The 27500-nt window shown below is 36.7% G+C and overlaps 1 protein-coding gene across 3 annotated transcripts in view; it reads left to right on the top strand.

Annotated features, from left to right (window-relative positions):
* Positions 1 to 27500, top strand: part of LOC106878881 (hormone-sensitive lipase) — a 75376-nt gene that overhangs the window by 44932 nt on the left and 2944 nt on the right. For 2 of the 3 annotated variants that reach the window (XM_014928226.3, XM_089352411.1), the window contains 4 exons: positions 20415 to 20603; positions 22051 to 22173; positions 23787 to 23931; positions 26109 to 26327. In XM_014928226.3, the coding sequence (XP_014783712.2) occupies positions 20415 to 20603; positions 22051 to 22173; positions 23787 to 23931; positions 26109 to 26327 (676 nt within the window). Of the gene's footprint in view, positions 1 to 7799; positions 7911 to 20414; positions 20604 to 22050; positions 22174 to 23786; positions 23932 to 26108; positions 26328 to 27500 lie in introns of all 3 variants that reach the window. The other variant, XM_014928225.3, reaches the window with a different exon arrangement.

Genomic DNA, 27500 nt, shown 5'->3' with positions numbered 1-27500 from the left:
TAGCTTTGTCTTTCATCTGTCCAGGGTTGATAAAGTAACATACTATGTTCAATGTAATCAATTCCCCACCACTTCAGAATTTCTGACCTAGTGCCAAAATTTGAAACCAATATTATAATTAAGACAGTGAGCTGGTAGAATCATTAGCATGCTGGGCAAATCACTTAGTGACATTTCGTCTGACTTCACATTCTGAGTTCAAGTTCCACCGAGGTTGACTTTGCCTTTCATCCTTTTGGGGTCAATAAAATAAGTGTCAGTTGAAGACTGGGGGCAATGTAATTGACCTATGCTCTCCTCCAAACTTGCTGGCCTTGTGCCAAAATTTGAATATTATTATAATTATTTGAATCTTGAAAATTGCCTTTCGTCCTTTTGTGGTTGATAAATTCAATACAATAAAGTATGAGTCCAATATTGAGGATGATGTAATCCACTAATCTGCTCCCACCAAATTTCAGGCCTTATGCATATTTGTGAAAGAATTATTGTTATTTTTATTAAAAGGTGGCGAGCTGGCAGAGTCATTAGCACATCGGGCAAAATGTTTAGCAGAATTTCATCTGACTTTATGTTCTGAATTCTAATTCCACTGAGATCACCTTTGCCTTTCATCCTTTCGGGGTGAATAAAATAGGTACTAGTTGAGCACTGAGGTCAATGTAATTGATTTACCCGTCTCACCTGAAATTGCTGGCTTTGTGCCAAAATTTGAAACCATTTATTATTAAAATTAGTGAGGTGATAGAATTGTTAGTGTCAGATTAGATGCTTAGTGATATTTCTTGAGGCTCCATATGTTCTAAGTTCAAATTCTACTGAGGTCAATTTTGTCTTTCATCCTTTCAAGTTCGATATTCTCAAGAATATTGGGATTCCTATAGAATACCAGATGGTACTTTTCTGTAGGTTGACAATGTGACTCTCAATTCCAAGATAGTTCAGTGTTTTAGGTAGTATTTTGGATGTGTCAAGTGCACCTATTACCACAAGAATAATTATTGTTTTAGTCTTCCACAGTCTCTTTAGTTCTCTGGTTAAATCCTGCTATTTCTCAATTTTTTCAATTCCTTTGGTACCAACTCTGTGATGAGAAGGGATCTGTTATGATAATTGTCTATGATCTTACACTGTTTATTTTTTCCACTATAATTGTATCTCGTCCTCTTGCTTCAATAGTATGATCAGTCTTTATGATGAAGTCTCATAAGATCCTGTAATTCTCATTCTCTGTCATAGCCTCTGGTTTGTGATCATACTACTTTCCTGTTATTTTGAAGCCAGACACTTGGCTATCATTCCAATGCACTCTTTTATCTATGCAGCCATGTCTGCACTTATACTCTTTTTGTGCTAGCTTACTGCACTCACTCAAAGATGATTGATACTTACATCTTTCCTACACAGTTTTGTCAATCTTGGCCTTAATCAGATTTGTCCTAGTGGCTTGTTCCTGAGTGTATATAATTAGTGCTTTGGTCTCTTGTTTCAGATTTCTATCTGTTAGCCATAGCTTTAATTCCAAAATTCTCGATTTATTGCATGAATTGGCTGCATAATTCTTTCTTTCCATCTGCTTGCTATGTTATTCTTCCTTCTGTTCTTAAATTCTCCTACTGTTTCAGTAACTATTTTAGTATCTGTAGCTGCCATTCTTTCTTTACTCCACACAACATAATTTTTCAACCCCAGTATTGCGGTACTAACAGTGTCTTCTGCATTTAGTAATCCTCTGCCTCCTTCTTTCTTTCTTGGTAGGTAGAGTCTGTCAGTATTATTGCCAAAATTTGTTAGCCTCAAAATTGAATTGCTGATATTTTAGCTGTCCCTTTCTTTTATCATTCCTTAGTTGGAGGGGCAGTGAGTTAACAAAATGTTAGTGTGTCAGGCAAAATATGATGCAGTATTTGTTAAGGTCAACTTTGGTTTTCATCCTTTTGGGGTTGATAAACTAAAGTATCAGTCACACTGGAGTTGATGGTATCAACTCACCTCCTCCCTTCAAAATTGCTGTCCTAGTGCCAAGGTCAGAAGCAATTACAAAAGGCAGGGAGCTAGCAGAATTATTAGTGTTGGACAATATTCCAAGGGGTATTTCTTTCAAACCTTTACAGTCTGAGTTCAATTTCTGCCAGGGTCAACTTCATTTTTCCAGGGTTGATAAAATGAAATATTAGTCAAATATTAAGTTGATGGTATCTCCTCCCCTTAAAATTGCTGACCAAGTAAGTTGAGTGTCTTGGTCAGGTTAATAAATAGTTTGACTATCTCTCCCTTTCTGTTTCCCTCCTCCAGATAGTGACCACCTTACCTAACAAATGCAATATTGTCTGTGAAAGAAAAGTAGATTGCTTTGTGTTTATGAGAAATAAATATGCTATCATCATTATATGTTAGGTACCTGAACACTGTACACAATAAATTTACTTTATTATTTTGTATTTTGATATAATTGCTATGTGGTCACATGACTTGATGGAAATAACAGCCAAATTCTCTCAACTCACACCCTATCATCTTAAAAGAGAAGGACACATTGTATAATGTATTCATGAAAAATTAGATGGGATAAGCTTGGTTGGAATGACTAGATTTGTGGTAAAAAGATTTTTTTCTTTGATTTTGGGATGTTGAGTCTCACAGAGGCGATGACAAGTGATCGAGGCCTTTGGCAATTTATTGTATTCAAGAAGACATGTCAAGCCAAGTGAGATCATAGTCATGGTTAGTGCTGGTGACATGTACAAGTGGTGACTACTCTTCGAGTAGTTGGCATTAGGAATGGCATCCAGCTGTAGAAGCCAAGCCAAATCAGACTGGATCCTGATATAGCCCTTTAATTTACCATTCCCAATTAAACTGTCTAAACCATGCCAGCATGGAAAATGGATGCTAAATGATGATGGTGATGATGATAATGACGAAGTATTTTAAAATAAATTAAATATTTTTGTTTAATGCTTTACTGTTTGTGTGCAAGAAAAATGTCTTTGTACATGACACCACACAACCACATATCCATGCAGCCACATACCCACACAGCCATGTATTTATGTCCTACTGTTTAATCATGCAGCTTCATCTGAATCACAAAACTAAGGCAGGCATAAAAGATATTTCTGACAAAGACACTATTTATAGAATCACATGTCATTATAAGAAATGAAGATCTTGTCTAAAGATCTTTTATTGTTGCTGTCAGTGGTTTAGAACAGCTGTTCTCAAACTGTGCACCACAAGGGATGTCTAGATGAATCTTGGATTAAAAAAGATATATTTTAAGGCTTAAGAAAAGCTATATTCTTTTCTAATCTAGGCACAAGGCACAAAACTTTTGGGGAGGGGGGCTAGTCGATTAGATCAACCCCAGTATGCAACTGGTATTTAATTTATCAACTCCGAAAGGATGAAAGGCAAAGTTGACCTCAGCAGAATTTGAACTCAAAACGTAAAGACAGACAAAATACCACTAAGCATTTCGTCCGGCGAAACCCTTTTGTTACTATATTTCTATTGAAATACACTGTCTTTATTTCAATTAATTAAAAAAAAAAAAGAATTTATTAAAATAACTTTGTCATTATTAACCCTTTAGTGTTCAGATTACCCTATCAAATATATATATATATAATGCTTATTTATTCACATTATTTTGAATTAATCATGCATTATCTTGTAGCTTTGAGATTTTGATGATGTGATTGTTTATTTTTAGAGATGACATTGTAGGTAGGTGTGCAGATAGAAAATTTGGGATGGATATGGCTGGTTTAAATGCTAGTGTTTGGAACATAAATTAACATGGAATTATATTGGAAGGTTTTTTGATTACTTTAAAAGAGGAGGTTATTGAGGTACTCCAGGTGGCTTGGTATCACAAGGGTTGAAACATAATTTTGTTTAACTTTCCATATGAAGTCGTAGTGTAGCAGTAATTATTTGATCTCCAATGTTCCACATTCCACCAAATCAAAAACATTTGGACGACAGCTTATCTATTTTATAAGCAGACATATCTGTGTGATTAAGAAGATCGCTTTGCAGCCATGTTGTTTTGTGTTCAGTCCCATGGCATGGCACCTTATGCAAATCACTGCTTCTGTAGCCTAGGCTAACTAATGCCTTATGAGTGAATTTGATTGACAAAAACTGTATGGAAGCCTGGTGTGTGTGTGTGTGTGTGTATGTATGTATGTATGTGTGTATTGTGTTTGTCACTCACTGTGTGACAATGTGTTGGTTTGTTTTATGTCCCTGTAAATTATCAGTTTAGCAAAAAGCAAACTTATAGAATTAGTACTAAACTTAAAATCAGCGTTGGGATCAATTTCACCAACAAAACTCATTAAGGAGGTGCTCCAACAAGACTAAACAAGTAAATGAATAAAATTATTATTCTGACTGTATGGTGTTTAAGATTAAACTGTTTTGTAATAAAACATTACTATTGACTATTGTTACCAACACCTGATATGTCAACAGCCTACAGACTTTGACCTGGTTTAAGGAAAGCTTAAACCTTTGTTGCTAAGAGTGTATTATTAGATTTGAAAGCAAATTATGACAAGATTATATCATGACAATGCAAGAAACAGAATCAATTTCAAGGAATCAAAAATCTGTCAATGATTTTTTTCTATGAATTGATACATACAACATTTTATTTCTTCTTGTTTTCATGGCATGGTTGATTCCTCCCAGATAAAAACTTCCTCAGCTATGTCCAGCCCCCTAACAACATCTTGAGAAGACGACCTTTCTCCAATTGATATGGGAATCCCCACCAACTGAGGACCTCCTCCTTGGATCAGAAGCACCGTGGATTCAGTGGAAGACGTTCAACTGCTTGAGAAATTGCTTTGATCACATGTAGCTACAAGATGGGCAGAACTACCTGTGATTGTGGAGAAGCAGACCAGACTATGGAGAAACCCTTGTCTGCTCTCTATTATCCAACCCCTGCTGCACAAATAAATCTTGCAAACTTCAATTAAAAACAGAAAGAATGTATAAAGAAATGGAAAATTGTTATATGAGGGCCAGTTGAAAAGTCCATAGGCTGACCAAGATATCTTCATGGAATGTGACCAAATGAAATTTATTATTCAATATAGCACCCCCTTGTGGTCCATACACTTTTTCCATTGGTGTTGCAGTGCTTGGGTCTTTTATCAAAAACTTCATCAACACTGTGATACTGGTTCCCAGCCAAGTGTTTTTTTTTATGTTGGGCCAAATCACAAGAATAGAGATGGTGGTCAACCAGTTCAAAGCCACAGTGACATGCAGCAGTCAGGACTGGTGTGCTGGAGCATAGTCCTGATGAAACAAGACCTCTTTCACCAGTTTTGTTGGATGTTTGGTCTTGATAGCCTTTCATAACTGCCTCAGCAAGTTAGCATAGTACTCTCCATTGATGGTATTGCCTTTTGAAGATAGTCTGTAAACACAATGCTTTTTGCATCCCAAAAAACTGAGGCCATCCCCTTCTATGCTGGTGAATGACTTTGGATTCTTTGGAGCAAGAGAGGAGGGGTTTTTCCACTGAATGGATTGTTTCTTTGTATCTGTCTCAAAGTGATGAACCCAACACTCATCCTGCGTTAGGAAATGTTCAAGGATACTAGCTGGTTCTACCTCAAATAATATCAGATTTTGCCATGATGTGATCAGCCTGGTGCACTTTTGATCAGGTGTTAGATGTGGCAACCACTGAGCAGAAACCTTTGTCATGCCAAGTCCATTTTGTAGAATATTCTCAACTCTCTCATGGGATATGCTATTTACATTGGCTATTTTATTTATTGTTAGTCGCCTGTTATCCATCACCATGTGGTGAACACAAGCAATGTTTTTCTTGGTGGTGGCAGTTGCAGGATGTCCGGCCATTGAGTGATCTTCAAGATTCTCTCTTCCCCTCTTAAATTCAACTGCCCACTTTTGCACTGTTGATAAAGCTGGAGTGTCATCCCCTAATGTAACAACCATGTCAGCATGAATATCCTGGTGGTTGGGGGTTAAACCCTTTTTCAGCAGGTACTACTTGATAACACCACAATGCCAAATTTTGTTGATTTTCAAGACAAGTCACTACTATTTATTTCTGAAGCCTGTTTTGAACAGTCAGATGTCAATTTACCTGGAAAGAAACAATGCAATTATTAATAAGAAGTGTTGAAATTAATGAATGCAAGATTTTACAGCTCTAGCATCACTCTTTCATAATCAGCCAATGAACTTTTTGTCCCACCTTTGTACAACTATCATACTTTGAAGAATTGATAGATGTCACAGTAAAAACAAACCTAGGATATGTGAGTGAAATGTCACTCATCATTTGGTTTTTATTTTAATCTTCCTCTCATTGTCCTATCATCTGCCTGGTGGTGTGTCATGGTGCAACTAAATGTGGGTGGTGGTAGTGGGTGCAGGGCTTTCTTAGAACAATTACCATGGTGATATTTCATAAGAGGAGACAGTAAAATTAGTTTCATATTATGATCCATGAATGTATTATTGAGTTAGCTCAAAGTTAATGATGTGTTTATTGTCTTTGGTGGGTGTGTAATGTTGAGAACACCCAGATGAAAGTATCTGACATACACACACACACACACACACACACACACACACACACACACACACACACACACACACACACACACACACACACACACACACACACACACACACACACACACACACACACACACACACACACACACACACACACACACACACACACACACACACACACACACACACACACACACACACACACACACACACACACACACACACACACACACACACACACACACACACACACACACACACACACACACACACACACACACACACACACACACACACACACACACACACACACACACACACACACACACACACACACACACACACACACACACACACACACACACACACACACACACACACACACACACACACACACACACACACACACAGGGATACACATCTGTTATGTTGAAGGTGCTGGCATGGCTGTGGGGTTTAAAAGTTCACTTCCTAACCACATGGTTTTAGGGGTTCAATCCCTCTGTGTGGCACATTGGGCAAGTGTCTTCTACTATAGCCCTGAGCCAACCACAGCTTTTGGGTGGGTTTGGTAGATGAAGATTGAAAGTAGCCCATCATATGGTGTATGTGTGTATGTATATGAGTGTGTGTTTGTGCGTCCTTGTCTTGCCATTACTTGACTTGTTAACTGATGATTACCATGATGCAAGATGTGTTGTTCATTTCCAATCTTCTGTGGAAACATGTCTGGCCATGGGGGAAATATTACTTTGCTCAGAAACTGGTGAGGATTGGCAACAAGAAGGGCATCCAGCTGTTGGAAATCTGCCTCAACAAATTCTCTGTGACTTTTGCTAACAAGGAACAATAGATGGTTAAAACAATGGTAGTGATGATGATAATAATCATGAGGATTGATGATGATGATGATACCTGAACTTCACCAATGAATCTATCAACTGGTCAGTTTGATTGTTTTCAGACACCTGTGAACATTCGTTTTGGAAATGTTATATTTTGCTAAATTTTTATTCTCATTTTTCAACAAAACAAAAAAAAAAGAAAAGAAAAATGTTCTGCTATTAAAAGACAAAGAAAAGAAACAGTTTTTTTTTTTTCTTCAGTCAAATTTCATGGCTTAATGCTATGCCATATCTTCTCCCAGAACTTTTGCTCTCACTATTATTATAAAGACAAGTCAAATATACGTGAATTATAAACTGAATTTTCAACAATTTCAGGGCGTAACTGATTTTGTTAGTTCTTGTAACAAATCTGTTATAAATGTGGTTGCTTCAGCGGGTACTAAAGTTGTGGACATTGGTTCCAAAGTGATGAGTGCCTGTATGTCGGTAAGTTAGTCATTGTTTATAGCTGGTGTCTGTACCACATTTTTCTCCATCACTCTATGTTTAGATGTCTTTGTGTGTAAATGAGTGAACACACACACACACACACACATATATGTGCATATATATATATATTTGTGTGTGTGTGTGTGCATATGTATATGTGTGTGTGTGTGTGTGTGTGTGTATATATATATAAATATATATATATATATGCTCATACACATACATATATATGCACATGTGCATGTGTGATGTATAGTGCATATGTTGTCTCATTTCGTACATGGGTGTTGTCAGTAAAACTTAGTTTAGTGCATGGTTTCTCCTCTCACTTGTTTTTGTTGTCTAGCACTTTGTCACTTGTACACCTTATATACATACATACATATATATATATGTCATTTCTTCAGGAAGTATACACTGGAGTGGTTTCAGTTTGGTGAAGTGAGGACCCAGGCAGAATCAAATGACTTTGACTGTGAATGCAATTGCATATTACATTTTGACCACAATGGAAAAAGGCTGACCATAAGCCATAAAGTAACTAAAGCACCTTTGTCTTACAGCATATACAGCATTATATAATCAGTTAAAGTTTTGTTTGTCTTGCAGTGTTGAATGGTGCAACTCCTCCTATGACTATGGTGTTTCTATTTCAGGAGAAGAATGGTCAGACATCCATGTAAAAGTACCCAATTTCTATAGAGTTCTATCATGTCTATATTTTCTTACATAGTTTCTTAATTTTGTTTTTTCAACTACTTCATATTTTGGTGTATTCTCAAATTAGCCATAAATTAGGTACTGCCAAATCAGATTGGAGCCTGGTGTAGCCATCTGGTTTCACCAGTCCTCGGTCAAATCGTCCAACCCATGCTGGCATGGAAAGCGGACGTTAAACGACGACGACGATATATATGTGCTGTGCGTGAGAAGACCCGGCAAGCCAAGTGAGATCGTTGCCAGGGCCCCTGGACTGGCTCTTGTGCGGGTGGCACATAAGATGCACCATTTTGAGCGTGACCGTTGCCAGTGCCGCCTGACTGGCCTTCGTAGGGTTTTCGAGCAAGATCGTTGCCAGTGCCCCTGGACTGGCTTTTGTGTGGGTGGCACATAAAAGACACCATTTCGAGCGTGGCCGTTGCCAGTACTGCCTGACTGGCCTTCGTGCGGGTGACACGTAAAAGCTCCCACTACACTCTCTGAGTGGTTGGTGTTAGGAAGGGCATCCAGCTGTAGAAACTCTGCCAAATTAGATTGGAGCCTGGTGTTGCCATCCGGTTTCACCAGTCCTCAGTCAAATCGTCCAACCCATGCTAGTATGGAAGGCGGACATTAAACGACGATGATGATATATATATAAAGAAAACAGAAAATGGAGAAATATTGATGAACAACAATTGACTTACATCAGTTATTATTTATTAATTCAATACAAATAGACTGCATCCCATCTAACATCTGTTGCTGCTTCCAATGTTGATGTTGTTGCCATTGATATGCTAAAAGTATTTATCATATTTGGTAATAAAACCGATCTGAAACATGGAGCTTCATGAGAGTGAAGAATAAATAAAAAAAAACAGAAGAGCCTAGAGAAGAAAAAGGAAAAGTCGAATATGGTTGTAATCATACCATTTTGCTTGTGTATCTCCTTGGTTAAACATAGGTAATATACTGGTAGTATAATGGGTACTTCTGTCCCTTATTTTAGCCTCTATCTCAGCTAACCTCTTATGTATATATGTATATATCTTTGGGTTAGAATTGAACTTGGAACATTCTTTTATAATTCCTGATGTGGTTTCAGGATAATGCAATCATTGTTTTGTCTGTTGGGGCTACAAAACATTTGCATGTTTTTCTATAATATAATTATGTGTTGTCAACTATTTTTCTACTTTTGTTTTTCTGTTGTAATGATATAGTGCATTGCAATTACTATTTGTTGTAAGTGCATGGTAAACTGGCAGGAGAGTGTTGTACATGTATGACCAATATAACTGTTGGAGTCTTCAAGTTTACTATTTTCACATTTACAAACAAATTTACAAATCACATTTGTGTTCAGTTCAAAATAATATAATAAGAATATTAAAACATTGCAAGAGGAATGTAAATAGATCTAATGTAGTGAGGGTGCCTAGGACATCTGGATGCTGAACAATATGGTTGATAGTATCTAAAGCTTATACCTTACAGGTTACAGCTAAAGAGGAAAATAGAGGATTGATGGATCAGAGAGAAGTGAATTTGTTTGGATAAAATAAGGAGAGAAGCAAAAAACATAGTGGTAGGGAGGAGGGGTAGGTAAAACAGGATGGGATGGTTGAAAGAAGACAATGGTATGTGGAGAGGGTTTGGAGGGGCACTTTCCTTCTCTGTTTCCTCCTCTTAATCCCATCCCACACCACACCACCTGTTATTGTTTTGTATATATGCAATTCTTACATTCCTCGTATTATTTCCTTTGCCTGTTGACAACAGCCATTATCATGCCATCAGTTGGATGAACAGCTTTCATTGCCTGTGGTCAGGTGCACTCTTACAAACACATGGATGTGTTTGCCTGTGTTTGTATCCTTGCTGTCTGCGTATATTCATATCTCTATTGTCTACAGACGTGTGTGTGTGTGTGATATTCGTGCCTCTGTGTGTTCTATTGTCCTTAAGCTCTGTTGACATTTCCTGGTTCTTACTGACCTTCTCTCCACTTGTGTATTACACATGTTTAGATCTCAGATCTTTCAGTCTCTGGTGAATTGGCAGAATCGTTAGAGCACCAGACAAAATATCTCGCAGGATTTGTTTCAACCTTTTACATTCCAAGTTCAACTCTCATCCCAGTACTAACAGGTATTGGGATTAATAAAATTGACTGTTCCTCTCTTCCAAATTCCAAGCCTTGTGCCAATGTTAGAAACCAAGTTGGCTGAGAAAAATGTCTTATAGCTTTTGCTCTGGTTCTTTTATGTTTTGTGTTCAAATCCAGCTACAGTTAAGTTATCCTTTCAGGTTCAATAAAATAAAGTAACAGTCAAGTACTGGAGTCAATGTAATCAACTTACCCGTCATGACTACCTGTCTGATAAGGGCACCAGGCGCATGCATCACAACCATATGTGCATGACATGTTGATCTCTTGTCAAGATAAACAATGCATGACTTTGCAAGGTAGGAGGCAGTTCTAACTTTTTACACGTTGACTAGCCTATCCTGCTCAAAAGGCAACTGAATAAGGGTTGTTTTAAGGATGATGAACGAATCAAACCCCAAAGAGTTCTTCTCAACGCATGACTATGATGCTCTCTCATTACTCTTGCTATTGATCAGAGATGCACACACCATCAGCCTTAATCATGCCCAACAGGTTAAGGTCAAGCAACTGATAAGCAGATCTGCAGTATTGAGCAGAATATTTTACTGTAGTCCAGCTTTTACACCAAGACAAAACATGTACATGATAACATTTCCAATCAGTTATGATCAGAAGCTGTGAGAACCACTGCCTAGTACTGCATCAGGGCATTTGTTATTATTATTATTATTATTATTATTACTACTATTGAAGACATTGCACAGTATCCAAGATTGAAGGTGTTCTGTATACTGTGGATTTGTACTGTCTGTCAAGTCACAATAAGGACCTCAGATAGTATATGTGCAGTTCCAAGTAAAGCCAATTTTTGCAATTTACCAAGATTGTAGGGTATTTCTAAAGTCTCTGTCGTTGTCAGTGGTGGCGGAAGAGGGGGGAGTGGCAAGCTGGTTGAATCGTTAATGCACTGGAAAAAATGCTTAGCAGCATTCCTTCAGTTTATACATTCTGAGTTCAAATGTCGTCTGGGTTGACTTTGCCTTTTATCCTTTCAGGGTCGATAAAATAAGTACCAGTTGAATGCTGGGGTTGATATAATAGATTATCCCCTTCCCCTCAAATCTCAGGCCTTGTGCCTATAATAGAAAGGATTATTATTCTTGTTGTTATTATTATTAGGTTGGTAGATGATAAATTTGATAATTTATGGGACAAACTACTGTGGTTAAAGGAGATGTAAATCTCAGCCTTTTGCATTTAAACCTCATCATATACTGGAGTAAATATAATCATCTATACTCTCCCATTGCCAAAAATGTCTGTGTGTGTGTGTGGTATAAATAATAGTTAATGAAACAAAGTTTTCATCAGTGTTGAATGGTTGTTGTTGATCTGTTTGTTATTTTAATTACTTTGTTAAAGTTGTTATGCTATCAAGTAATTGTTTTTTTTTTTTCATTAACCTCTGTTTTTCAATGTCTTCATTTTCTCAGAATCTTGTCCTTTCTGCATGGGTCTTTATTCTCTTACTGTCTTGTTATTCTCAAATCCGTATAATTTGTAGTTGGTCACTTTGATCACATCCAGTTGTGTCAGCATATCTGATGCCACCTTTGGTGCTCATTTGTCATCATCATCATCATTATACTCATCATTATCATCATAACACTTCAACATCCATCCATTTGTCTTTCTGTTTAATAATAATGATAGTAATTATATACATATATACGCTACACTGAAATGATATCCTTTGTGTCCAACTCATTCCCTATATCTAATCATCAGGCACACTATTTTCACTCTCTGCATTTCCTATTCTGTCTCATATTCATATTGTACTTGGACCTCATACTTCTCTCTCTCTTTCTCTCTCCATCGTACTCACTCACTCACTCTTCTCTCTCCTCTCTCTCTTCTCTCTCTTCTCTCTCTCTCTCTCCATGTATTCACCTCTTCAGCAAGGCACCTGCTTCCCTCTCTCTATCATAGTTTCTTATTCCTCCTATCTATACCTCGCTCAGTGGAGGGCTTTTATCTTGCAGGTACCTAGTCAACCTCACTGGTGCTAGTGCCACATAAAACAGCATCCAGTATACTCTGTCAAGTGGTTGGCATTAGGAAGGGCATCCAACTGTAGAAACCATGCCAGAGCAGACACACAACCTGGCAGAGCCTTCTGGTTCAGCTGTTCATTTCAAGTACTAGTTGAGAACTGGGGATAGTCTATTACATTGATCCCAGCTCTCAACTGGTACTTATTTCATGCTAGTATGGTAAAAGGGAGACATTTAATGATGATGATAATGTATATATAACCTGTATGGTCTGGCTAAGTCAAAATGGTTTTTTGTATTCCTCCTTTCTACTTGGAGAGTTTAGATTTAATTATAAGAATATGTCCTTCTGTTTAAATGTAATTTCATTAAATTTCTATATCTTTGTGCAGCTGAAGATTGCTCTACATTTTATATTTGATATAATGTTTACATTGCTCAGTTAAATGGGGTCGCATGAAACGACTGTACTGCATTAACTTCGGATATCCTTGTTGCTTATTTTGATATATATATATATATATATATATATATATATATATATAAACTAACAATAGTTGAGATGATCTGTGATACATCATCTTTATAATTATCTCAGTCTGATGTCATTTCATCTGTTTATCACCAACATTGTTTTTTTACTAACCTTCAATCTCTGTGAAATACACATCCCTCATTCCTTCACCTACCTCTCTTTGAACTTTCCAACACTGATACATATCACTTTACTCTTTGCATGCAACACATTTTCCAATCTATATAAATTTAATCACTGCATGCAGTGCACCTTCCAGTCTATAAATTTGATCCTTTGATCATCTTTGTATCTTAAGAGTAGTCTCTTAACATTTTGTGCACCATTGTGCATATATGTGTGAATGTATATGTGTGTATGTGTGCACGTATATGTGTTTATATATAGGTGTGTGTGTATATGTGTGTGTGTATATGTGTGCATGTGTGTATATGTGTGTGTGTGTGTATATATGTGTGTGTATATATATGTATGTATGTATGTGTGTATATATATATATGTATATATAATTTTTCTATATCTTTGTGCAGCTGAAGATTGCTCTGCATTTTACATTTAATGTAATGCTCGCATTACTTAAATAAATGGAGTGGCATGAAACGTGCGTACTGCAATAACCTTTAAAATCCGTGTTGCTTTTTTTGATTTTTGATCACCTTGTTTTTGGAATTGTTTGGATAATACCATACTATATTCTGGTGCCTAAACTTAAGTGCCACATTCAATTTTGAATCTAGATTTTATATATATATTTATCTGTAATATAATATGTGACAATTATTCGGTTGCCATAATAAAACTCCAAGTTTCGGATGTCAGTGTGGAAACCTGTTCCGGCATCTTGTCAGTTATCAAGGCAATCAAAAAAATGCTATGAAAATGACTGTTAAACAAAGGGAAATTACTATGTAATTGACTGTTATTAAGACAAAAGAGCTATTAGAATGACCGTTAAATAAGGGGAAAAAACCAAAGGGGAGAAAGTAAAAAGTAAAGAAGTAAAAAAACTCATAGCAATCGCGTATGGGTACATGTACATACATGCACGCATGCACACCCACGTACATGTGCCAATATGCATATGCTCACTCACACTTGTGTGAAACACATACATGCGCACCCGCACATATGCCAATATATGCACATATATATGCAACCATGCATGTACACGTATACATATCCACACACACCCATACGCACACAATTATATTCAAATACACCTCTAAAAATACATACATGCTATATATGCATCTACTCACTCACACTCACGTGAAATCAATGTACATCCACATATATATGCAACCATACACATGTACATATATATACATACGCACACACACACACACAATGTACACATATGCATATCCACACACGTGCGCACACACACATACACGTGCACATACCCAAATGCGCACAATTATATTCAAATACACATCTGAAATACGTACATGCTATATATGCATAAGCTCAATCACACTCACGTGAAACACTCGCGTGTACACCCACATATATAAGCAACCATACACGTGTACATATACATGTACATATATATATACATACCCACACGCGCACACACACACACGCACGCACACAAAAAGGTTCATATACACGTCTTTATACGCACATGCACAAGAAAAATACAGGGTGAAAGGTAAAATACAGAAAAAAATGTGTAAAAATATATGAAGCCATAAAAATATAAAAGATATATCTATAGCCACAGGAGTGGCTGTGTAGTAAGTAGCTTGCTTACCAACCACATGGTTCCAGGTTCAGTCCCACTGCATGGCACCTTGGGCAAGTGTCTTCTACTATAGCCTCGGGCTGACCAAAGCCTTGTGAGTGGATTTGGTAGATGGAAACTGAAAGAAGCCCGTCATATATATGTATACATATATATGTATGTGTGTGTATATGTTTGTGTCTGTGTTTGTCCCCCCAAACATCACAACTGATACTGGTGTGTTTACGTCCCTGTAACTTAGCGGTTCGGCAAAAAGAGACCGATAGAATAAGTACTAGGCTTACAAAGAATAAGTTCTGGGGTCGATTTGTTCGATTAAAGGCGGTGCTCCTGCATGGCTGCAGTCAAATGACTAAGACAAGTAAAAGAGTAAAGAGTATAAATATGTAAAAAATATATAAAAAATATATGTAAAAAGTATAGTGAGAGAAAATGCTTCTACGTGAACACAATATAAAAAGCAGGTTCTATCTGTGATCTTGGTGGGAGGGGGGACCAAAAACGTAACAAGTATTTAACCATATGTGGACATGATCCAAAATGTTCAGTTCTTGAATTTAGACATGTAGCTGGGTCTAAGCTGCTTTTCCAGATGAGCCATCTTTCAATATCACAAAGACTGCACTTTCCACTGCTGTTGGTGTAAGGTTTACACTTGGCTAAGATCTTCCAATGGATGTTGTAACTGACACCTTTATCTTTTAAGGACCATATATGACTGGATAATTTGGTCATTTTCCTTTTATCCCAGTGCCTGAAGTTGAAGGTGTGATTGTTGAACCTGGCCTTAAAATTCCCCTCTGTAAGGCCCACATTGAAAACACCCTCTGTATCAGTAGTCTTGACCCACTCTGCGTTCTCACTGAGGAGTAAAGTCTTTCTAGCATGGAAGATTATGTCCTTATCTTGTGTACTAATTTCTATAAATTCGCTTGCGAAGGTGAGGGCTTTATCTAGCAGTTCCCTAGAGATAGAGGCACAGAAATCGACAATATCGAATTGCGTAAATCTCACTTTATTCTTGTTCCTAATGGCTTTAAACAAGTCAACGACTTCTATACTGTTGGTCCATTGTACTAACCTAGTAGCATTCCTGACTTTCGCATTGATTTTTCCTAAAATTTCTTTACTAATAATACCAATTTCTGATTTAGCTGGGTTAATATTCCTACATTTAGGATTAGATAGGAAGTTCTTTTTATGGTCCTTGATAGTTATAAAGGCCTCTGCGAGTGTGAGTGAGCATATGCATATAGGCACATGTGCATGGGTGTACGTGCGTGCATGTGTATGTATGTTCATGTGCGTATACGCGATTACTATGAGCTTTTTTACTTCTTTACTTTTTACTTTCTCCCCTTTGGGTTATTTCCCTTTATTTAACAGTCATTCTAATAGCTCTTTTGTCTTAATAATAGTCAATTACATAGTAATTTCCCTTTGTTTAATGGTCATTTTCATAGCATTTTTTGATTGCCTCAATAACTGACGAGATGCCAGAGCAGGTTTCCACACTGACATCCGAAACTTGGAGTCTTATTATGGCAACTGAATAATTGTCACATATTATATTACAGATAAATTCCTCTATTTACATAATATCGAGGTCTCATTCATTCTTTTTTGTCTTACCATTACTATTAATATATATATATATATATATATATATATATATATATATATATATATATATATATAAAGATATTCTATTATATTAAAAGGATTTATTTAGATAACCCTTGTACATATGTTTCCATAGTAGATATCCACAAAATATTTAAGAAATAAATATTTGAAAATAAGTATCATTTCCTTGGCATTTGAAATCTGAATAAATGTGTAAGATGAAGAAAAACATTGTGCTTGTTATTACAAGTTGAAGAACAATCATACTGTTGAAGTAAAACGAACAAAACAAAACGAAAAAGAACAAAGGAAATAGAATGGAGTAATGATAATAATGATCAAAACAAAATATGAAAGAAAGATTAAGAACGCATAATAAGTTAATGTACGTACACACACACACACACATTAGTTAGTACAGTTGATGTCCAGATTTGTGTCCTCATCTGATTTTTTCTCAAAACTTCCCGTAAAGTATTATTACATTCCAGCTGACCAGGATCCTTTATTTTTATTCAATTTTATATCTAGATGAATTGCCCATATTTCATGGCTATGCAACAGACTTAGATATGCTTTGTATTATCTGCCTTTTGTCTCTTTTTAAGATTCTTTTTCAGCAAACCCCTGTTCTGTGTTCACTTTGTCTTTAATAAAATTTCTCATATCATCATTTGAAACTGTTAATACATAAGTGCCTCACAAATGAATGAAACTAAGACAGTGGCTTTATACCAAACATGAAACTAGAATTCATGCAAGATGAAGGAGTCTATATACAGTACATATGGCAGCCAAAATTCCCTCAAATCACACCTTACCATCTTTAAAAAAGGGAAGGATATATTAGATGATGTAGTTTGGTCAGAGCTGGAATATCTTTGATCATAGGCTTCTTGATTGGGAATGACCTGGGGCTAAACAATTACAAGAGTGCTTCATTGTGGGTTCTTGACTTTTAATTTCTGTCTTTATTAATTTAGTCTTTCACCTGCTTATAGCACCAATACCTGTTTTGTATGATGAAGGTGGCAAGCTGGTAGAACTGTAAGCATGCTGGGTGAAATGCTTAGTAGTATTTTGTCCATTATTTACATTCTGAGTTCAAATTCTGCTGAGGTTGGCTTTTCTTTTCATCCTTTTGGGGTCAATAAAATAAGTATTAGTTGAGCACAGGGGTCAATGTGATTGACTTAACCCACGTGTATGTGTGTGTGCATGTGTGTGTGTGTGTGTGTGTGTGTGTGTGTGTGTGTGTGTGTGTGTGTGTGTGTGTGTGTGTGTGTGTGTGTTTACTTTTGTTCTCACCACTATTTGACAACTGATAGTGATTTGTTAATGCCCCTCTAACTTACCAGATCAGCAAAAAGAGAATGATAGATAAGTATCAGGCTTAAAAATAAGTACTGGGGAAAATTTGTTTACCTAAACCCTTCAAGATGGTGCCCCAGTACAGCTGTTTTCTTTAACTCTTCTATTTTGGTCTCAATATCAATATTTATCGGTCTGTAGAACAGATATTTTGGCATTGTTCCAAGTAATTCTATGACATTATGGGTTACTTCCACTCCTGTCTCTCCCACGATTTCCCTTGTTCTCTGGGATCAGATTCTCCAAAATCTTGTTTTCAATTCTTGTTCCTTTTTAAACTCTACTGCCATATATGGTAAAGTAATATCTAGGATGTAGGATCTTACAATAATGGTTTCTGACTTAGGCACAAGAGTAGCAGTTATGAGGACTGGGGGTTAGTTGATACCATTGACCCCAGTACTAATCTGGAGGGATGAAATTCAAAGTTGACTTCAGCAAGATTTGAACTCAGAATGTGAAGAACCAAATCTGCAAAGTATTTTGTCTGATGCTCTGATGAATTGGCTGGTTTGCTGCCTTTACACTGCAATAATAATACTTGTTTCTAGCAGAGGTACATGATCTGAAACTTGAAGGTGGGTCTGAGTCAATATTGTTAATCCCAGTACATGACTGGCACTTTATTTCATCAACACCAAAAGCAAAGCTGATCTCAGCAAGATTTGAACTCAGAATATAATGAGCTGGAACAAAAACCACAAAGTATTTTATATAGTACTTTAATGATTCTGTCAATCCACTGCCCCACTACCCTACAATAATAATGATATTTACCGATGTCATGTAACTGGCACCTGTGCTGGTGGCACATAAAAAACATCTTTTGAGTGTTGGGCCTCATGGAGGCAATGACAAATGACCAAGACAAGTGAAATGTCAAGCCAAGTGGAATCATAGTCATGGTAGATACTGGTGTCACGCAACTGGCACCCATATGCACTCATATATGCACCCATTACATTCTTGAAGTGGTTGGTGTTAGGAAGGGCATCCAACTGTAGAAACCATGCCAAATCAGACTGGAGTCTGGTGTAGCCCCTCTGCTTACCAGTCGTGGTCAGACTGTCCAACCCATGCCAGCATGGACAATGGATGCTAAATGATGATGATGATGATGAAACCATGAAATACATGGTTGTCTAACACACAAAAGTACCATAACATCTTACAGCAATCATATCCAATAGTAGTTTCTCGGAAAGTGTTACTCTCTCCTCACATTCTTATAAACTTCCACCCTCTCCTTCTCCTACCTGATCCACTGTCTGTTTTCTCTCTTGCTCCTTGAACCTTTGCTCTGGCCCTCTATCACTGCCATCTTATTTTCATCCCAGCTACATACACCAACCCTTACTTAATGCAAGGTTGTGATGTAGCTTTTCTATAGCCAGACACCCAGGCTTGTTTCCCTGTCATACTCTAACCATGAACACCTGGCATAAAGCCACTGTTCTCCCTTCTCAAATGTTCTCTCCTCTTAGTCAAGGAGTCTTTTTCCTTTTCCCGTTCTTTTCCTGTCCTGCTAGTTACTTGGTGTCCTCACTAGTGCTGCTGTTGTGAAGACATGTCCAGTACACATTGTAAAGTAGTTAGGGTCAGGAAAAGCATCCAGTTGTAGCAACCATGTCAAAGCTGATTGGAACTTAATGCTGCCCTGTGACTTGCTGGATTCTGTCAAACTATACCAGCATGGAAAATGACACCAAATGATTCTGATGGTGATGATGATCTTCATGTCATTTATCATTTAAGTCCAAATTTCTTCCTAATCTCTCAGTGTATCATTTCCTTCAACCCAACAGTATTTTACCTTGTATTCTTTTCCTGCCACCATCCTACATTTATACTCTACATGGCTGATACTTTCATATACTTCTAAATCTGCTACATTACACATTGCCTTTGTCTTCAGGCTCTCTGACATCAATAAAATTAGTACTAGTAATATACTGGTATTGATTTACTTGACAGGGGTTCTTGTAAGCTGTGACATACTAGACATAGAAAGTTTCCTTATCAAAGCACAACTGAAGTGGGTTGGCCATGTGGCATGCAGGGAAGACGCCCGATTACTTAGGGCCTTCTTCTATGGTCAGTTTAGCTCTTGTGTCAGTCACCAAGTTCACCCAATGCTTTATGAAAATACTCTAAAGACCTGCTTTAGTTGCTGGCCTTGTGCTAAAATTTGAAACCATTATTGATAGAAATAGCTCCCCTAACTCTGCTACAAGACAGTAAGTAGAGGGTCATTAGACCTTTTATTAGCAATTTGTTGAAACAATTCAACTTGGTTTTCAGAATTGTACTGTATATTACTGTTTTCAAATATTTACCATCTTTAATTTTTCAGCGGATGTCACTGCTGTCAGGCTTCATACTTCAAGTAAACTCCGTTCTTAAAATAGAACCAGTTCCTATAGAGTTGCCAAAGACTGATTCCAAGGGAAAGGAAACTCTATGTATTGAAGCACCATCAATCTACAGTGGCTTAACTAATCTTCAGTTCCGTTTGTTGTCATTTCATCTCCTTCAAGGACAGGTAAGTATCATCATTATTACCAAATTTAGATAAAAGAATCTTTCTTCAAAAAGATTTTATAACAGGTACAAATATATGTGTGTGGCTAAGAACTTTGTTTCTCAACTACAAGGTTTTGGATTCAGTTTCACTGCGTGGTAACTAGGGCAAGTGTCTTCCTCTATAGCCTCAGGCTGACCTAAGCCTTATGGGTGGATTTGGACAAAAACTGAAAGAAGCCTATCATACATATGTATGTGTATGTGCGTGTGTGTATTTTACTGCGTGTTAGTTGAACTTAGTGCCACCATTGTATTTTCCCTCTTTTTACATATATAGATGATTTATATTCAGTTTTTAATTTAGTTTCAGCTCACTTGTTATTATGGTCAGTTGTGTTTTCATTCAATTGATTCCTGTTATTTTGAATACTTATAATGCCCTGTCCTATCAGCTTTAAACGTATATTCATTGAGTTGCTAAATAATTTTCCCTGCACCCATTTATAGATATTTGTAAACTGTAGTATTCTAAATACTCATGACTGTCTCTGATGATTGGTTACATGAAACTCTAACTAACAATATGTAAAGTCTCCACCACTATCTCTCCCCTTTTACTTCCCATACTGATATTTCACATTAAGCTGCACCTCCACTCTTGTTCATCACTCACTATAACCACTTCTGTGAATCTGCATGGCTCAGTGATTTGAGTGCCAGGTTCACAATCATGAGGTAGTGAGTTCGATTCCCAGATTGGGCTGTGTGTTGTGTTCTTGAGCAAGGCACTTTATTTCACATTGCTCTAGTTCATTCAGCTGTAGAAATGAGTAGCGATATCACTGGTGCCAAACTGTATCGGCCCCTTTACCTTTCCCTTAGATAACATCAGTGGCATGGAGAAGGGAGGCTGGTATGCATAGGCAACTGCTGGTCTTCCATAAAACGTTGCCCAGACTTGTGCCTTGGAACATAACTTTCTAGGTGCAATCCCATGGTCATTCATGACCATAGGGGGTCTTTATAACCACTTCTACCCCCTATCTCTAATGTCTGTTACTCTCTCCTCATATTCTTGTAAAACTATCCCCTGTATCCCCATTTGAACCACTGTCTGTAATCTCTTGTGTTCTTTGAACGTTTGCTCTAGCACCCCATCACTACTGTCCACACACACACACACACATACCCACCCTTATATAATATGAGGTAGCCATGCATTTTCTCTAGAGCAAAACGCTTTTGCTTGTCCCTTTATCAAATTTCTTGGTGTTTATATAAAATGATGAAATCAATACTAACATTTATTACCTTTAAATAAAACAAATTACTCATTTGTTGAACTCTTCTCATAACTACTTTGTCATTTCCTCCTCCTCCACCTGTCTCTCTCCAATTTATTTCGTAAATATATTTCACATAAAGATCTTAAACATTGAGAATTTTTGCATTGTTTAATTTTACAGGAAAAACTTTTAAAAGACCACCTAATTATCCGTCTACCAAGCAAAGCACAGCCACCATCACCTAACCTACTCTTCCATATTCATGGTGGAGGGTTTGTTGCTCAGTCTTCAAAGTCCCATGAGGTAAGATTTTTTTTTGACTGACTCTATGTGCTCTTCCATTTTCTGTATTGTTTCTGTGAGGTCCTTCTCACTGTTAACCCTTTGTTAAATGTGAATGTTGAAACGATGTGGCTGCCTTTTTTGTTTCCATGGAGATTTCTGTTGTTTTCATCATTTTGGGTTTTAGTTTTTTTCTTTGTGTTTTTGTTTAGTCATGTTTATTTGTTTGTTTTTGTCGTTTGTCTGTAAATATTTTCTTTGTGTTTGGAGTACTCTTTAAACCTTTTGAAACCAAACTATCTTTTGAGTTTACCCTTGCTTTTAAATAAATAAGTAAATATTAAATAGATAAATTCCTTAGTTAAGCAGTATTTCCCAACACAAAGATATCACAAATCCTGTAATGCCCATAACATTAAGGTTAGCTATGGACTCGCTCTCTCATGCATACAAAGAGAGGGAGAGAGAGAGAGATTCCATACCTTACTTTGTAATTGCCGAAATCCTACCAAACTGCTCACCAGGAGAAACACATCTCTCAAAGGCTGTTGGCTATAGAGCTATCTTTACTCTATCCAGTGACACTTCACAGGTGTAACAGCCAATGTTTTCAAGATAAGATTTATGCAACACATGCAGTCTGTCTAGAGACAGGGAAGATTTAACTTCCTTGACCTGGCTCATCGGTAGACTGCAGGACCAAGGAAACAACTTTCCCAACATTATAATATAGAGCATCATTGCTTTCCTGCTTTAAAGTAATCTAAATTAAAATCCTCCATCAAAATTTTATGTTACTTTCTGTTCTAGACACTAGTTTCATAATGATAGGGTTACTTCACTAAACTCTTCATTATTTTCAAAATCAATTGAAACAAAGAAAATGTAAACCAACAAAAACATGGTAAGAAAAGGGTTAAATGTGTGTGGTCATTTCTCTTGTGTTTTCTTTTTAATGCAGGTTTATGTGTTTAGTATGTGTGTGTTGTGGTGCTTTTGTTGGTTCATATTATGTCATCTATTGGTTATTTTATTTTAAGTTCAAGGAGTTGTCCTATTTCTATTATTTTTCTAATGTACATTTTCTAATGTACATTGAAAACTAATGCTGGATTTACTTTACATCTACTGATAAGTTATTTACTTCATGTTTAAGACTGGTCTTATTTACATTACATTAACCCTTTGCTTATGTATTTGGATTTTACTTGCTTATTTCTTTTTTAGAACATGTACCTTTCTTTTATATGTGAGTCAGATATATTACTGCACATTAAAAGGCAGCGAGCTGACAGAAACATTAGCATGCCGGGCGAAATGCTTAGCAGTATTTCGTCTGCCGTTACGTTCTGAGTTCAAATTCCGCCGAGGTCGACTTTGCCTTTTATCCTTTCGGGGTCGATAAATTAAGTACCAGTTACGCACTGGGGTCGATTTGATCGACTTAATCCGTTTTTCTGTCCTTGTTTGTCCCCTCTATGTTTAGCCCCTTGTGGGCAATAACGAAAAAAGATATATTACTGCACATTAGAAGATTAAAACCTCAAGTATGTTGTGCACTGGCCCAATGTCCTTTATCCTCCCTTTCGTTATCAATATTGTCATTGTTAATTTATTCTTACTGATCTTTCTAGGTTTACCTCCGTCAATGGGCTCATGACCTCAAAGTGCCAATTGTGTCTGTAGATTATTCTCTGGCACCAGAAAACCCATTTCCACGAGCTTTAGAAGAATGTTTTTATCTTTATGCTTGGGTTTTGAAAAATCCTGAACAAGTTGGTATGTATAAAAATAGAAATTTTGCTACAATTAAAGTTTTTAGTTTTAAAAATTATTCATTACATTGAAAACTAATGCTGGATTTACTTTACATCTACTGATAAGTTATTTACTTCACGTTTAAGACTGGTCTTATTTACATTACATTAACCCTTTTACTGTAGAAACCAGAGAGATCCACTGGAAATTCACCATGGAAAACAGTTTTATATACCAATGTATCTTTTGTTGAGGAATATCATGTTTGAAATTATTTTTTGTTCAAATATGTCAAGTTTATCGAGGCAAAGTGACTTTCCAGAAAATACGGATTCTATTTTTTTGGTAGATATTTAACATCATTACTGGAATAAGCATGACATTTATTTCATAGTTAAAAGGTTAAAGACTCGGCTCCACATTATGCAAAATTTTAGAGGTGCATTTGAGCTACTATTTCTTCAGATGCAAATTTGAAGATGGCTTTTAACACTACAATCCCAGATAATTATATTCATGCTAATACAGAGAGAGAGAATTTATGCTTATGCTTTGGTAGTTGATGACCTGTAGGAATTGAGAAGTTAGTGATGACAGATAGTAATAATGATGAGAGAAATGTAGCAATGTAAGTGGTCTGGCAGTGTCAGGATACATATCGGTTTAAGTGTCAAGTGTAGCTGTGTATGGTATATAATATATGTATATATATATATATGTACTGCACAGTTTATAAATCTTTATTTGATATATATATATATATATATATATATATATATATATATGAATGAGAGACAGAGAGAGAGAAAACAGTATATGGTTGAATATGGTATAATTGTAGCTGGATACTGCTGGGCCATGATGATGGAACATTATCATCATTCATTGTGGCGCACCAGTACCCATCTAGAAATACAGCACACAACAACTTTGATATGTTAATGGGTGCAGAGCTAAGCAGAAATGTAGAAAGAATAAAAATGGAAAATAATTTCACTATGAACAAGTGGAGACTGTTTACTCTTTAATTGTGCATGAGCCAGCTAGCACTAAGGTGGTCTTTACAGAATATCAATGACCAATAGTTTGAAGTTCATTAACAAGATGTATATGTAGTGACAACAACAGGTTTGATCAGTGTTCCTGTTGATGGATATTGTAGCATAAGATTTCCAGACAATGGACATGAGTTGGACTAAGAACAGTAATAAACAAGTGAAGAACGAATATATAATGTGTGTGTTTGTTTGGTGGGAAAAAATAAATGACCATCCTGAAATACAACAATGTCTGTTTCAACACACAACTTCACATCAAGAATCTTGCAACACAAATTCATAAATGTAAAGTAGTATATACAGTTTCTCATGAATATAGAGTTTGGCAGTCACAAGCTCTTGGGGAGACAAGAAAGGTACTGTCAATGATGCTCCATATGATGTTTGGAAAGTTGGTTCCTTGATCGAGGAGTTTCCAGTTGAGCTAGGACAGGGAGGTTAAGTTTCCTTATCTCTACACTAGAAGGAGTGCATATATTGTGTAAATCATTGGCTGTTATACATGTCAAGTACCTTGTAATATCATTGGATACTGTAAAGATAGCTTGTATATAGCACACAGCCTTTGAGAGGCACATTTCTCCTGATGAGTAGTTGGTGGGATTTCAGAAGTTTCAGGGTAAGGTATAGGATGGACTCTGTGTGTGTGTGTGTATGTATCTACACATAGCTAACATTAATGTTATGAGCATTACAGAATTCATGATACTTATGTATGCTTGGGAAATGTTGTTTCATTAGGAAAGGGAAATTTCTAGGTTAGTGGATGCATCAAAAGTGCATGGAGGATTGAACCAGATCACCTTTCTCTTTTTAACTCACTGGGGTAAGGACCTTAATTTATGAGTAAAGCCACTTCTTACTAGTGCCTTGTTGAAGGTCTTTCTGCTGATGCTTGTGACTAGGTTTCTAATTACAGCTGATGGTGACTGATTTGAGTTTCTATAGATGTAAGCAGTTTCATTATTACATTTTCTGTAGGGATAATATTTACCTGTCCAGAGGTCTAGGATGGCATCTAAGAAGTTGACATTGGATAAGTTTGGTGGAAACAACCATACTCAGGCCATTTTCTCATGTTTGTAAACACATATGCATATATGTATATATATTTTACTATTGTGTTATTTATTTTCCTAGGTTGGACTGGAGAGAGAATCTGCTTTACTGGTGACAGTGCTGGTGGAAATCTGGTTTTGGCGGTGACACTGCGTGCCATTGACTCTAATATTCGTATCCCAGATGGAATCCTAACTGTATACACATCAGCACTAATCAGTATAGTTCCATCCCCATCTCGTCTACTTAGTGTTATGGATCCATTGCTACCTGTTGGTGTCATGCTCAAATGTTTAGATGGTAAGAAATACTTTGAAATACTTAATAGATTCGTATTTCCTTAGTTTAAACATCTTTCTATAACTGGTAAGCCTTAACAGATTAAGGAAAATATAAAGCAGTCCTTATTTGTGTGTGTGTGTGAGAGTGAGTGTATGTGTGAGTGTGTGTATCTATATATATAGGTGGAGGTGTGGCAACACGGTTAAAGAATTTGCTTCTGAAACACATGGTTTCAGGTTCAGTCCTACTGTGTTGATATTTTGGTGCCACACACTAGCACTGAAAGCAGTAGGATTGTGGTAGAAGTGTTTTCTACTATAGCCCCAGGTTGATCAAAGTCTTGTGAAAAGATTAGGTTGACAGAAGCTGAAAGAAGCCTATAATAAATGTGTCCCATAAAGCTAGGGATATAGAAACACTGTGTCCTGTAGAACTGAGGCCATAATAGCCTGAAGAGTGAAACCTGTCAAAACATTGTGCCCCATAGAAACACTGTGACCTGTAGAGCAACGGCTATAAAACTTTGATCCAAACAACTAAGGTGATAGAAACTGTAACCCATAGAGTTCAGACTATAAAACAGTGTATTCCATAGAGCCAAAACTTAAGAACATGTATCGCTTTGTGCTGAGCCTTATTGGGCTAAAGCTGTAGGAGATCTTGATCCATAGAGCTAAGGTTATAGAGACAATGTGTCCTATAGAACTGGAGTCATAGAACACTGTTCTGTAGAGGTAAGCCTATAGAAAACTATGTCTCTTAGAGCTAATGCAATAAAATTCATGTCCCATAGAGTTCAGGCTACAGAAAAACTTACTCAGAAGAGCTAAGGCTGTAGAAAAACTGTCTTGTAGAATTACATAGAACTGTCTTGTAGAATTACATAGAACTGTCTTGTAGAATTACATAGAACTGTCTTGTAGAATTACATAGAACTGTCTTGTAGAATTACATAGAACTGTCTTGTAGAATTACATAGAACTGTCTTGTAGAATTACATAGAACTGTCTTGTAGAATTACATAGAACTGTCTTGTAGAATTACATAGTCCTATAGGGCTAAGCCTGTACAATACTGTGTCCCATAGACTATAAAATCACTGTGTTTCATAGGCCTAAGGTTATAGAAATTGCATCAGAGCACTAAGGCTGCAGAACACTGCTCCATAGAGCTATGGGTATAGAAACTATG

The sequence above is a fragment of the Octopus bimaculoides genome, chromosome 5 (assembly GCF_046866305.1).
Source record: "Octopus bimaculoides isolate indiv1 chromosome 5, ASM4686630v1, whole genome shotgun sequence".
Taxonomy (NCBI): Eukaryota; Metazoa; Mollusca; class Cephalopoda; order Octopoda; family Octopodidae; genus Octopus; species Octopus bimaculoides.
The sequence above is the reverse complement of the archived record's forward strand: the minus strand, read 5'-3'. Positions and strand labels throughout refer to the sequence as shown.